The 14072-nt window shown below is 46.2% G+C and overlaps 1 protein-coding gene across 2 annotated transcripts in view; it reads left to right on the plus strand.

Moving 5' to 3' along the window:
• LOC117369344 (serine/arginine repetitive matrix protein 1-like) overlaps positions 1-14072 on the plus strand; it is a 137529-nt gene that overhangs the window by 33085 nt on the left and 90372 nt on the right. For both annotated transcript variants that reach the window (XM_033963807.1, XM_033963808.1), the window contains exon 4: positions 3621-3731. In XM_033963807.1, coding sequence (XP_033819698.1) covers positions 3621-3731 — 111 coding nt within the window. The remainder of the gene's footprint in view (positions 1-3620; positions 3732-14072) is intronic.

Raw genomic sequence — 14072 nt, forward strand, 5'->3', positions numbered from 1 at the left:
AACCCCCCACTTAACTTTATACAGATCGAGCCGCGTTGTGGGGGCGTTGTGGGGGGTTTGGGGGGTTGTAACCCCCCACATTTTACTGAAAACTTAACTTTTTCCCTGTTTTTAGGGAAAAAGTTACGTTTTCACTAAAATGTGGGGGGTTACAACCCCCCAAACCCCCCACAATGCCGCCGCGATCTGTATTAAGTAAAGTGGGGGGCTTCCCAACAAAAACCCCCGTCGCAGCCCCTAAAAACAGTCTTTTTCTTCGGCGCACGCCTACGTCTTGCGCTCAGTTGTCGGCGCGCGCCTTTGTCTTCCGCGTTACTGTCTATGAACCCCTGCAACAGGTCTGGGAGGGGGACGGGTGGGCGCTGACCCGAATTAAAACAGAGACCCCCATTTTTGGGCCATTTCATTGGCCCAATAATCTCAACTTATTTTGAGTATGTATATACGGTAAATAGATTTGAGAAGAAAGTTGAATATTCTAAATTAATGTCAAAAATGGATGCAGGGTAGAAAGTGAAGTAGAGAAATGCATAGGAAGACCTAGAAACAGAGTTAAGAACACAGACAGAAGGAAGTACAACCGGAATCTGGGAAAAGATGATTAGTAAAATAAAATCACCAGACAACAAAGGTAGGAAATTGATTTTATTTTCAGTTTAGTGATTGAAATGTGTCAGTTTTGAGAATTTACATCTGCTGCCTATATTTTGCACTGTTCATGAAGTAATGCACTTGTTTCTATTTCTCTGTTGTACTGCATGCAGAATGGCATATTAGGGTTTTGTTTGTGTAGATTTGTACTTTTAGTTTGTGGTCCTGTATTTACCTAGTATTTGCATAGGGTTTATCTGTGGTCTGCTTGTGTGACCTAGGCCAGGAATGAATGTTGAGAAGCATTATTAATATCATGGTCCAAAGTAGGAAGATATTTGTCGGTACTCGTTCACATTTGGACTCAAAATGACCCTCGCTTAAAAATTAGCAATGACCATTTGCATTGTAATATCCATAGTTCACCAAGTCCTGTATGCACCTACTCCTTTGTATTTTAAAGAGTCTTTGACTGTATTGTTCAGGCAGATCATTACGATGTAAGCACGCCATGCTGCTGTCACAGGATAGGATGCTGAAAGCTTGTTATGCAGATACCAGAACTTCTACTGTAGGCTATTGTGGGAGTGAGGCTGTGGAATTGTCTTTCTTGCCACTTGCAGATGTGTGCTAACTGATTGAATTTTAAAAAATTATTGAAGACCCAACTGTTTGCAACTGTATTTTGTTAACCATGTATAATTTGAAGTTGTAATGATGTTTGATTGCTTATGGCATTGCAGAGACACTCTGGCCCTGATTCTGTATAGGACATCCGGGAGAGGGGTCCTATTCAGAATCGGGCCTACACTAAACCCCGATTCTGTAACCGTCGTCCATGTTACAGACGCTGGTTAGAGAATCGGGTTAGATTAGACACGGCCCGTTACACTTATCGCAGCAAGGGATCTCTCTGCCGCTATAAGTATAGTAGGCCGCGGCCGCCTGTCCGATTACCAGCAGGAGGGTGCCCAAACCCTCCTGCCAGAAGATGCCCCCCCCAACACTACCGACCACCCCACCCCCGACACTACCGACCGCCCCCCCCCCGACACTACCGATCTCTGGCAGGAGGGTGCCCAATCCCTCCTGCCCGAAGATGCACCCCCTCCGCACCCTCCCCCCGCGCTAACAGCCCCCAACCAATCAGGCCTTAGACTTAGTGGGGATGGGCGGACCCGCTATGCCTTAGGCCTGATTGGTCCAGGCTTCTAGAGCCTGGGCCAATCAGGCCTTAGGCTTCGGCGGGATGGGCCGGGAAGGGGCGGACCCGCCTCATTTAGACGAGGCGGGTCTGCCGGCTGGACGGGCAAGACCCGTCTGGCCAAAAGAAAAGGTTAGTTTGGTGGGGTGGAGGTTTGGGGGCTGTTAGCGCGGGGGGGAGGGTGCGGAGGGGGTGCATTTTCGGGCAGGAGGGATTGGGCACCCTCCTGCCAGCGATTGGTAGTGTCGGGGGGGGGCATCTTCTGGCAGGAGGGTTTGGGCACCCTCCTGCCGGCAATTGGACAGGCGGCTGCGGCCCGCCATACTTATAGTGGCAGAGAGATCTCTTGCCGCAATAAGTATAGCGGCCGCGTCTACTTACAATGTAGACCAGCATTTTGTTGGCCTACATTGTAAGCGTCTCTTCCTCGACTAGGGAGACGCGTAGGGTCGCCTAAGGCCTGCCTAAGGCCCTTAGGCGAGCTTAGGCGTCTTGCGGGCCTCCCTAGGCTCCCGGAGGCGCCTTCAATATAGGCGGCCTGCCTGGGGAGCATTTTTTTAAAAAACGTGTATCCCGATTGGCTGATTAGACAGCTGTAGGACGCCTACAGCTACCTAAAATCGGGACACACTTTGTAGAATCAGGGCCTCTGTGTGTTTGAGATTGTGATTTATGTTATATATGGTTATTTATAAACCGCCTAGGTTTAGGCAGTGCATATTTTTAAAAAATAAATCCCCCCCTTTAGGAAGCCGTGTTAGGGTTTTTTTTATCACCGGCCGCAGCAGTAAAGTTCCGACACTCATAGAATTTCTAGTGTAGCTTCATAAAAAGGGAAGGGGGAATTTATAAATATTGTTACAGTACTAAAAAGAATTTCTGAGAAAAGATTACTTGCAGCCAAATATACTAGTAAACCATGCCCTCATGTAATAACACTGACTTTGGCAGAAAACCAATTCTGAATCCCTAACTATAGGAATAAATCTCGAGTTCTTACCCTGATAATGCTGTACACACAACTAGCCACCCAGATAAAATCTGGCTAGTAAAGAGACAGCCTTGGCTCTCAGCCAGCACTGGCAGCTAGTTACTTACACAAGGTTTGAAGCCATGATTATTAGCTTACACTTCTTTATACCGCTCTATACTGATTCAGTGATACAGAGAGGTTCAGTACTTGATGGCCCAGAGAGAGAGTCTCTTTTCAAAACCCTCAGATCTGAGTCCACTCTCTCCAAGTACCAAAACTCTTCTCTTTGTTCACACCAAATCTGCTCAGACTTTGGTCCACTGTCCTCAGGTCCAATCAGATCCCACATTCCTCCTTTCCAGGAGATGAAAGTAGGCCTGGAAAACACTCTGGTGTTGGTTCAGACACCATTCCTTATGGTTACAGACTCCAAACAAAGGTGACCCATGAAGCTTATCACATTTTGTGTTATTGTAAATCTGTCTTCTTTACAACTTCACACTCAGCAATGAAGTACAGATTCTCCTTGGTACAGTATGCTAGTGTCCTTTAGATTGCAATCAGAATGTAGATGCAGGAAGCAGAGAGGCAGCTATGATAGTTTTATTCAGGCCTAGTCAGAGTTTGGTTCATAGGCCTTAAGTTGCACAAAAGGTGACACACTGTGGACAACCCTACAACTGTTCTAACCACTATGCAACTCTTCCATTCTGATGTGGCAAGTCTTTATAATGCCAGATTGGGGGGTAGTTGTACAAATTGCTCTCCTCAAAGGGTGTGGAGGGTTCATTTAGAAAAGAATGAATGAAAAAATGACCTTATAACAGATTTTTTTTAAATTTAAATACACAGGTGATGAATCATCTGATAGCATTCATTTCCAAGTGTGATATAAGAATTGAACAAGCTAAGCAACGTTTGGCCGAGACACAACAGGACATAAGTGAGGAAGTTATTGAAAAGGTATTGTGTTAATTTTATAATAAAACATTAAATTTTGTATGGTGTGTTTAACTCTGATTTGATATAAGGTAGCCATTCATAACTGGGCTTGTGCAAGTTCTCTGTTTTATTCTGCAGTATTGACATCCTCATACTTTAGTTGATGTTCTTTGCTGGCATATCCAGCTATCAGCCCCGTGAATCTATTCGAAATACTAAAAATGATCATCTATGTACACATTGCAGCCTCCCAGCAATAGGGAAATCTGAAAAGTGAACATTCCCCCTCCAGAGCTATCCGTGATCAGACCAGGTATCCATGACTACTGTTAGACATTCTAAAGACCAAGACAGAACCAAGGATAGGAACTCCCCCTTACCTGTCTGCAAGCTATGGTTGTACCAAATAGTTCCATAAATACATTTTAATAAAAGAGAATAAGAATAATCTCTGGGACTCTAGGGTACTGAATCTGACTGAAATAAACACCAATTAATGTATTTGGCCGAATAATAGGAATATATGCTGTTCGGTACAGCTCTACTGCAAGCTATGCTTTTTTCAGTTTAATGTGGTCCAGGAGCTTCCTTTGACCCAAAGGAACAAGACAATTCCCATTGTTGATAGTATTCCCCCTCCCCCCAGCATGGGCCCTGCATGCATCTCTTTTCCTCAGCTGTTCTTACCCTCCTAGCACCAGTTCACTATTAACCAAGTGAAGATGCCTTCTGCAATACACACCTTTTCCTGGGCTTTGTTAGATATAGATGTTTGAATTTTGCTGTCCAAAAGAAAGAGGCAATGAGCCTAATGCAAAGGAATTTTTACCAGGTTAAAACACCAGATGAGTGAGAGAAGGAACAGTGAGAAAGAGACTTACTCAGACTTTGAAGGAGAGAAAAGCAGGTGAAGTAAACACCTTTGGAGCTCACTGGGAAGAGAGAAAGGGAGGGAGGGAGATTGGTGATTCATAAATTGGATTTTTGGGGACAGAGGGGGAAGGTAGGGAGATTAGAGGATGAAGGGAGACTTGAAATTGAGGGAATGACATCAGAATTAAAATGAGACATTGAAATTGGGTGGGGTTTGAGGGGATAGCAGAATCATGGAAAGCAGAGTTAGAATAGGGGGACTGGAGTTGAGTAGGAACCTAGAGCAAGAGAGTGGAGAACCAAAAGAAAGCAGGAATTTTTGGAAATGGAGCAGGGCCAGATGCACAAAACTCTGACACCACAGGTAGAAAATACTGTGGTGGGAGCGATTTTTCTTTTACTACTGATGCTCAGCACAATGGCATACAAATTATCGAATGATTAGGTTCTTACCTTTGCTAATCTTTCTTGTAAATCCACACTCTATTTATGGACAAGTGGGTTATGCATCCCACGTCGTGAGACAGTTTGTAGGAAGCCTCGTTTACATAATTTTCTGACTTTCCCCTCTTACCTCAGGATTTCCCTGTGGGACAGTTACACCTGTAGAGGATACAGACAAAAGGATACAGACAAAAGAGGGTTTGGGGAAACTCCTCAACAAACAAGTCTAATCTGCTCATAAAATGAAATTTTAGAGCAATCATAAACAATGTAAACAGGTTAGCAAACAGTATAAACCTGAAAAGAACTGTGCTATAAGGAGACACAGCCTGCAGTATCAGAAGGGGATGCCACAACTAGGGACCCTTAAGACAAAGTGCACAACATGTTTGGATGGCATTCTTGGAAAGGCTGGTCAAGAAACCATAAGTCCAGCTTACCAGTACTTAACGAGGCAGACAATCGGCGAATCAGCAACTCCCAGGGCGGGTTCCAGGAAAAGAGTGTGGATTTACAAGAAAGAAGATTAGCAAAGGTAAGAACCTAATCTTTTGTTCTTGTACAATCCCACTCTATTCCTGGACAAGTGGAACATAACAGATCAGTCCCTTAAAGTCAGGGTGGGACTAATGAGCCGGCTGCCAGTACGGAAGAACCAAAAGCAGCATCCTGCTTGGTTGCCATGTCAATCCTATAAAACTTTGTAAAAGTATGTAAGGAGCACCAAGTTGCTGATCTACAAATTTCCTCAAAGGAAACTGCCGATGACTCTGTCCACAAGGAGGAAACACATTTAGTAGAATGAGCCTTCACTGAAAGCGGAGGCTTTTTCCTGGCTGAAACATAGTTGGAGGAGATAGACGTACAGATCCACCTGGAAATGGTTGCTTTTGAAGCCACCTGCCTTTATGGACATGACACCAGTATGAATAAATGGTTGGACATAGGAAACTCATTGGTGACTTCCAAGTACTTCAACAAAAGTCTGCACACATCTAGAGATTTCAAAACACATTCATGCTTGCTGGATCCTGAGGGAGTAAAGGTGGGCAACTGAATCTCCTGATTGATGTGGAAATTAGAGACCACCTTCAGGAGACAGGAGGGAACAGTGCGCAGAAGTACACTGGAGTCTGTAATTCAAATGAAAGGATCCTTGCAGGACAAAGCCTGAAGTTCGAAGACCCTACAGGCTGAAGTGATGGCCACCAGGAAAACCGTCTTGACAGTAAGATTCATTAAGGTAACCTGGCCAGAGGCTCATAAGGTGGACGCATAAGTGCCCGGAGAGCCAGATTGAGATTCCAATTCAGTCATGGATAACGCAAAGGAAGACAAAGACGCAATGCGCCCTTGAGAAACCTGACCACATCTGGATGAATGGCTAGAGAGCCTCCCAGAGGTTTAGGAGCGAAGCAAGAAAGGCCGGCAATCTGAACTCTCAGAGATCTGATGGCAAGCCCTTTTTCCAGCCCGTTTTGCAGGAAGGTGAGAATTGGTGGTACCGACATTGAGCACAGGTCCTCAAACATGGGTACTCGTCCTTCTGGACACACCAAGATTGAAAAACATCTCCAAACCTTTGCATAGGCTGCCATAGTTGACTACTTATTACTGCGCAAGAGAGTAGACCAATGCCATGTGCTCAAGAGCCAGGCTGTAAGACCAAAGTGCTCAGGATCCTGGAGCGCAATTGGGCCCTGCATATGGAGATGAGGATGACAGGGAAGCCTGAGCCCCTGATCTAGCTGTTTGTCTGTTTAGATTGTAAGCTCTTTTGAGCAGGGACTTGTTTCTTCTTTGTAACTCTGTACAGCGCTTCTTGCATCTGGTAGCGCTATAGAAATAATAGTAGTAGTAAATGGTAGTAGTGCACAGAACTTCGTGAGTGGATTAATAAGCTGAAAACTACCAGGCAAACTATGTACTACAATTTGCATAAAGATTTTGATGGACTGCATAAGATGGTGGAGGATATGGATCAGTGCTTGAATGACTTTGAGGAAAAAGTAATTGATCATGATGGTGACTTGCTTGAGCTGCAAAAAAGATGTGATCAGTTAGAATCTAAACAGGACAATCTCCTTGCTAAGTTGGAGGATGGTGAGAACAGGGTGCACTGCAATAATTTGACGGTGCAGGGACTACCAGAATCCCAAGATAGCTGACCTGTTAGTGAACTAATGCGAGCCGTATGTGTGCAGTTTCTTAGAGAAGCGGATCCAGATTTGGAGTTGCCACAAACGGAGTTTGAAAGAGTGCACATGGCTATAGGCCTTCCTATTTCGGGGCGCCCTAGAGACATGATTGCCTGTTTCCTTCAGTTCCTTATCAAGGAGTGCATTTTGGCAGCGGTGAGGAAAGTGGGTCCTATTTAGTGGGATGGCACCAAGGTGGAGATTTTTGCTGACATGTTTGCTATTACACTGCACAAGAGGTGCAAATTTAAAGCAGTCACAAAATGCCTTATGGACAATAACATCAGATAGCGTTGGCACTACTATTCCTTTGGACTGTCCTTTGCCCTGAATAATAAAACTCATAAAGTAACTATACTGCAGGAAGCAGGGGGTTGTGTGACATGAAACTTTGGAGAGACCTGATGGAGGGTGATCAGCCACTGCAGCAGCTACACTGATAGGTTCCTTTACCCCAGAGATAGCATCGGTGGAACATCAGGACCTAAGGCTCCAACATCATTCTGAGTCTGGCCAGTTGTCAGTGGATTGTCTAACCTGACTGGTTCTGTTTAGCCCGGTTGCTTGCGAATATTTTGAGTATGTACTGTTTGTGGATGAGACTACAATAGTTCTGGGATCTTATTTCTTCTTTGTTATTGGTGGAAGGCTGATGGACTGGGACATTATTGATCCTTAGATTTGACAAGGGACTGGAATCTGAGAAGTATAGGTTGTTCTGTTATGTATATGCACATAATTGTTAATGCACAAGGTAGAAAGGTGGGGAAGAGGGACTTCTTCCTGAAGCCTTAGGGGACTTGGATACTATTGAGAGGTTGGGTAGGGGAGGAGGATAGGGTTGTGGGGAGGGTTTTTTTTAAAGGTATGTTTGGGGGTACATGAATCCCTGTAATTTGCAGCATCTGGAGGCTAACTTAAAGGATTATATCCAATATAATACCGCTGAGGAAGTCTCACCCAGTACATTTTGGGAAGGATTAAAGGTAGTGATGAGATGGAGAATTATTTCCCTTATGGCTTATAGGAGAAAGGAATGCTTGCAGAAGCAGGACTCCTTATGACAGCAACTGAGATACTAAAACACTAAGAGAGCCAACATAATAAACTAGGTAAAGGAGGGAGAGGTATACTCCACATCAGTTGGAAAAGGTGAGGGGAGAGCTGCAGGAGCTGGAATTAGAAGTAATTCATATCTGCCTAAAGCATTATTTTAAGCAGGGGAACTGGGCGTGTCGTCTTCGGGCATATAAGTTAAAGCGAAGGCAGGTCCATCATTGATTCTGAAGGGGTCCGACATTTTCAATCTGCTGAAATTGTCTGAGTTCTCAATTGGAGCGTGATGATTTAGAGGTGAAAGCTTATCTGGATTCGGTGTCCATGCATTGTCTTACAGAAAATGAGGCATCTTGGCTTTTCCGACCCATTGAAGAGTCTGAAACACTTTGGGCTATTGAGAACTTGCCCCATGGTAAGGATATGGGATTCGATAGATATTTCACTAAGTTTTATACATTCTTTCAGGGCCTCCTTGTTAAGCCTTTAACTGAGATGTTTAATAGCCTTCAGGCAGGGGATGAGCTACCCTATTTGTGGTGGTTGGCAGGGGTGATTTTGATTCCTAAACCTGACAATGCAGATCCTCTTGCTTTTGGGTACAGATTATAAACTCTTTACCAAATTTTAGCTCATAGTTTACAACAATTTATGGGGACACTAGTCTGGGATGATCAAGCAGGTTTTATTAAGAGGTAGCAGATCATTGATAACACTTTTGAACACAATTTAGGGTTGTGCTTTTCTACCTGAGCAGAGGGTCAACAATCTCATTTACCTGTGACAAACAGTCTCCACTCTCAAGTGCATTTCCACATGCCAGATGTTATGCCTTCTCAGTCAACATGGCATCTACAGTTCACATGACCCCCATTTGCACTTCTTCACTTCAGGATTCCACAAAGAACCTTATTGACCCAATGTCCCAAGCCACAGGATCCCTATCTGCTCCAGAACAACTTACCCTAGTTCTCGGCACTCTCTCCAATGGTGGATGGTAGCCCACAGTCTTACCTGGGGTCTCCCTTTCCAGTGCACATCCCACTAAATATTTCTAACTATAGATGCTTTAATGCTGGGCTGGGGCATGTGATCTCACCATGAACAGATCCTTCATATCAGTCTCCTATAGCTATAAGCGATAGAGAATGCTCTCAAAATATTCCAGGACTGCTTCCTTCAACAGGTAATACTTGTCCATATGATCAGCCAGGTTGCCATGTTCTATTTGTCTGGAGGCAGTTGATATTTGGAATTGGGCCACTGTTCATGGGATACTTCTCAGGACTGTTTATTTAACGGGAAAGCAGAATGTGTTGACAACATATTGAACTGATTTCTCCAACCTCACAAATAGTCTCTCAGCGCAACAGTTTTGCATCTGATTTTCTCTTGGTTGAGAATGCCGGACATAGAGCTCTTCGCTTCCTCTCAGATCAACAAAATTCTATTCCTGACTCTTTGCCCTCAATCACATGGCATTGGACATCTCGTAGTTCATTGGGGGGACAAGTTCCTCTATGTATTTCCTTCAATCAGTCTCATAGGGAAAACTTTACTTAAACTTCACCAAATTTGGGGCACCATGATCCTCATTGCACTTCTTCTAGAGCTCTCGACCAGGAAACCACAGAAACTGCAACCATTTCCAACATTGCTAACTCAGAACTAAGGGTCCTTACTTTATCCCAACCTCTGCTCGTTAGCAGTAACAGTGTGATTTCTTTCACTGAACAGATAAGCACATAAGCAGTGCCTCCGCTGGGTCAGACCAGAGGTCCATCATGCCCAGCAGTCCGCACACGCGGAGGCCCATCAGGTCCAGGACCTGTGTAGTAGTCCTCTATCCGTACTCTTCTATCCCCTTTTCTTCAGAAAGTTGCCCAATCCCTTCTTGAACCCCAATACTGTACTAGAAACGCCTTCACCGGATCAGACTTTAGGTCCATCTATTCCGGCGACCCGCACATGCGGAGGCCAAGCCAGGTGCTCCCAGATGGAGACCCTGATTACCCATATCCCTCAATAAATGCATTCTCCTTGGCTATAGTATCTGATGTCTTTGAAGCGTCTAGGAAACCTTTTACTCAGTGCTGTTATAGCTTTAAGTGGATACAATTTTCTTTCTGGTGCGTATTGCATTCTCTGGACTCTGCTCATGTCCACTTCCATCTCTCCTCAACTGCCTTCTCTACTTCTAATTCTGGTCTAAAAACCAATTGGTTAGAGTTCATCTTAGTGCTATCAATGCATTTTACTCCCACGTGGACAAGAAGCCTCTTTCTGTACATTCCTTAGTAGCCCATTTCAAGAAGGGCCTATGCCACACAAAATCACCTATCAAGCCTCCTTCTGTCACTTGGGATCTTAATCTCCATTTGAGCTACTTACATCTTGCTTTTGCAAACTACTCACTAGGAAAGTTGTTTTCCTCATAGCCCTCCTGTCTGCATGCCGGGTGAGTAAACTTCAAGCTCTTGTATCGGATATTTGCTATACAAAGTTCTACCACGATAAGGTAGTCCTTCAAACACATCCAAAATTCCTCCCTAAAGTACTTTCAGAATTCCACCTCAACCATTCCAAAGTCAAGCTTTCATCCTGGAGAAGCAACCTTTCACACCTTAAAAATCAAATGTGCTTTGACATACAGCTTGGACCAAACTAAGCCATATTAGGGATCCACCAAATGAACCATCTCCACTGGATTAGTGGACTGTATTTCCTTTATACTCAGGTTGGGTTAACACTTCAAGGCCGTGTGATAACCCACAGTGTATGGGCTATGGTTGCCTCAGTAACTTGTTTTTGCTCTGCTTCTATTGAAGAAATCTGTAAAACAGTTACTTGGTCCTAAGTCTATATATTTACTTCTCACTATTGTTTAGAGCACAACTCCAGAAGAGACAGTTGGGCAAGCAGTTCTGCAACAGCTATACTTAAAGCCAACGTTCTCTCTCACCAACCTTACAGGGTTTTGTCAGGCTCCTGTATATTCAACGTTTAACCTATTCCAGAGACATGATCCTGGCAGCTTGGGAGTCCCACATGTGAGAAAAGTATGCCTGCCTGTCCTTGGAGAAAACAAAGGTACTTAACGGTACCGCCCACCTCCCCTAGTTGTCATCTTAGCTTTTTTACTGAACTGATGATCCTGCAAGATGATGAATAGACACTGCCTAAAGATTTAAAGTGACAGTGCACTTGTCAGTATCCATACTGGGTTCCATGGATGTCATCCACATGTGAGAATATATGCCTGCTGTCCTTGGAGAAGAACTACAGGTAAGTTACCTTTTGATTTTTTCAGTTTGCCCCATCTGTCTGTTATACTAATGTCACAGACAGGGAGTAGTGACAAGTAGAGAGGTGAATACTATTGCTGCCTGATTCACGATTCGAATCGATTCGAATAGATTCAAAACAAAAAAAATTGTCCTCCCGATTCGCTGACCCTCCCCCCTTTCCCCCTAAAGCAGGAGCAGCAGCGCTGCCTCTAGCTGGCCGGTCGCTGCCACTTCTGCTTTACAGGGTGAGGGGGGATGGTCAGTCGGAAAGTGCTGGTGTCCGGCTTCCCCCCTAGCCTTCCGCTGGTACGATGACTGCAGGCGGCAGTGGTGGTTCTACTAACTGCCTCGATAGACAATGCTCCTGCTGTTGGTGCTTGCCTGCACCGTGGCCCATCTGCTTGCGGCCCACCTGCTGGCTCAATTTAATTTCGCTTGCTGCTGCTGCTCCAAAAGAGCCAGGCGTATTTAGCAATTGCACGTCGCCGGCCCATAAGCCTTCTCCATCAGAATTGATATCGGGGGAAGGCTTATGGACCGGTGGGTGCAATCGCTGCACGCTGCCTGGCCCTTTTGGAGTAGCGGGGGGAGGGTTAAATGGAGGTGGCGAGCAGGGGGTAAGTGGCGGGAGGCAGAATCGGTGGCAGGTCGGTTTGGTGCCAGAACCAAACACTCCCTGCTAAGTTTTCCATAGGCAGCTGAGGACAGCTCAAACTATGCAATCTACATTTGTCTCATCTGGTGAAGAAAATGGCAAGAGCAACCCGTCAAGCCTCTGCCCATCCTCTCGTAACTTCTTATCAGCGGCGCGAGTCGTGCTTTAAAACTCAGTTCCACGATTTCAGGGAAACGATGATCCGAGCGGCTTCAAAACGGTCAGAGCGCAAGCGCAAGCGCAGGCAGGCAGGCTTCGGGGTGAGGAAGGAAGGATCCTGCAACTCTTGCCATGAGAGGAGAGCTGAGGGGAAGGAGGCAAGGAGTGAAGAGCCAATAGGACTAGGCTATGAAGGAGTGAAAAAATACTGAACAAAGGATGGAAATGAGAAAGGAAACAGGAAGAGAAATATAGGGTTGGAAAGAGGATAAAGAGTATTTGCAGAGAGGGATGTAGTGAGCAGAGAAAAATGTCTGGTGGGAGAAAGGGAAAGAAAGAGAACAGTGAAGAGTAGAAGAAGAGAAGCAAGAAGGGGAAAAGACGTACCATATTTTCACGCATATAACGCGTGCGTTATACACGATTTTACAAACCGTGCATAACCTTGCGTTATACGCGTGAACGCGTTTTACAACTTTTTTTTTTACATAGTTCCCCCCCCGACGTCCGATTCACCCCCCCCCCGCAGGACCACTCACACCCCCACCCCGAAGGACCGCTCGCACGCACCCGCACCCCCACCCCGAAGGACCGCTCGCACCCCCACAGCCTCCCGACCCCCCAACCATCATGTAGAAGCTTCTACCGTTATCCTGTTGCTTCCTCTTGGCGGTCCCGGCCCTTCTGTGAGCCCTGCGTCTGCGCTGCTTCCTCTTCTGGCAGTCCCGCCTTTTCTCTGACGTCAGAGAAAGGGCAGGACCGCCGGAAGAGGAAGCAGCGCAGACGCAGGGCTCACAGAAGGGCCGGGACTGCCAAGAGGAAGCAGCAGGACAACGGTAGGAGCTTCTACATGATGGGGGGGGGTCGGGAGGCTGTGGGGACGCGAGCGGTCCTTCGGGGTGGGGGTGCGAGTGCGTGCGAGTGGTCCTTCGGGGTGGGGGTGCGAGTGGTCCTGCGGGGGGGTGAATCGGACGTCGGGGGGGGGGCATCAGGCGTTCAGGGTGGGGACAGGACTTCAAGGGGGAGAGGAGAGTCGGGGCGGGCGAAAGGAGAGTCGGGGTGGCCAGAGGAGAGTCGGGGCGGGCGAAAGGAGAGTCGGGCGGCGACGGGAGAGTCGGGGCGGCATGCGCGGTATACGGGTGTGTGCGGTATTTAAAAATTTATTTACATAAATTAGTTTCCCGCGCGCTATACACGGGTGCGCGGTATATGAGTGAAAATATGGTAAATAAGAAAATGGGTAAATGCGGATGGGGTAACCTGGGCAGGGGGGGTGTAGGCCTTGAAGGGGGGGACAGGCCTTCAGGGGGGATAGGCAGGCCTTCGGGGGGGGTGAAGGCCTTCAGGGAGGGCCCTAGTGTAGAAGTACACGGAGGGAGGGAAGGGGGGTTGAAAAAGACGTGCATATGCCAGACTTTGGGGGGGGGGGAAGAAATAATGGGTCTAAAAACAGAGGAGAGGGAGAGAGATGGTGGACAATGGGATTTAGGGAGGGAAGGAACAGAAAGGAAGAGAAGTTGGACACAAGGGATGGTGTGGAGGAGGGATAGGAGGGTAGTTGGGAAAAGAAAGGGAGAGATGGTGGACCCTGTGGTGATGGGGAAGGAGGGAGAGATTCTGGATGAAAGGGTAGTTGAGAAAAGGTGGATCTATGGATGGAGATGAAATAAAGGAAAGATGCCAGACTTCC

Source organism: Geotrypetes seraphini, chromosome 11, assembly GCF_902459505.1.
Source record: "Geotrypetes seraphini chromosome 11, aGeoSer1.1, whole genome shotgun sequence".
Classification (NCBI taxonomy): domain Eukaryota; kingdom Metazoa; phylum Chordata; class Amphibia; order Gymnophiona; family Dermophiidae; genus Geotrypetes; species Geotrypetes seraphini.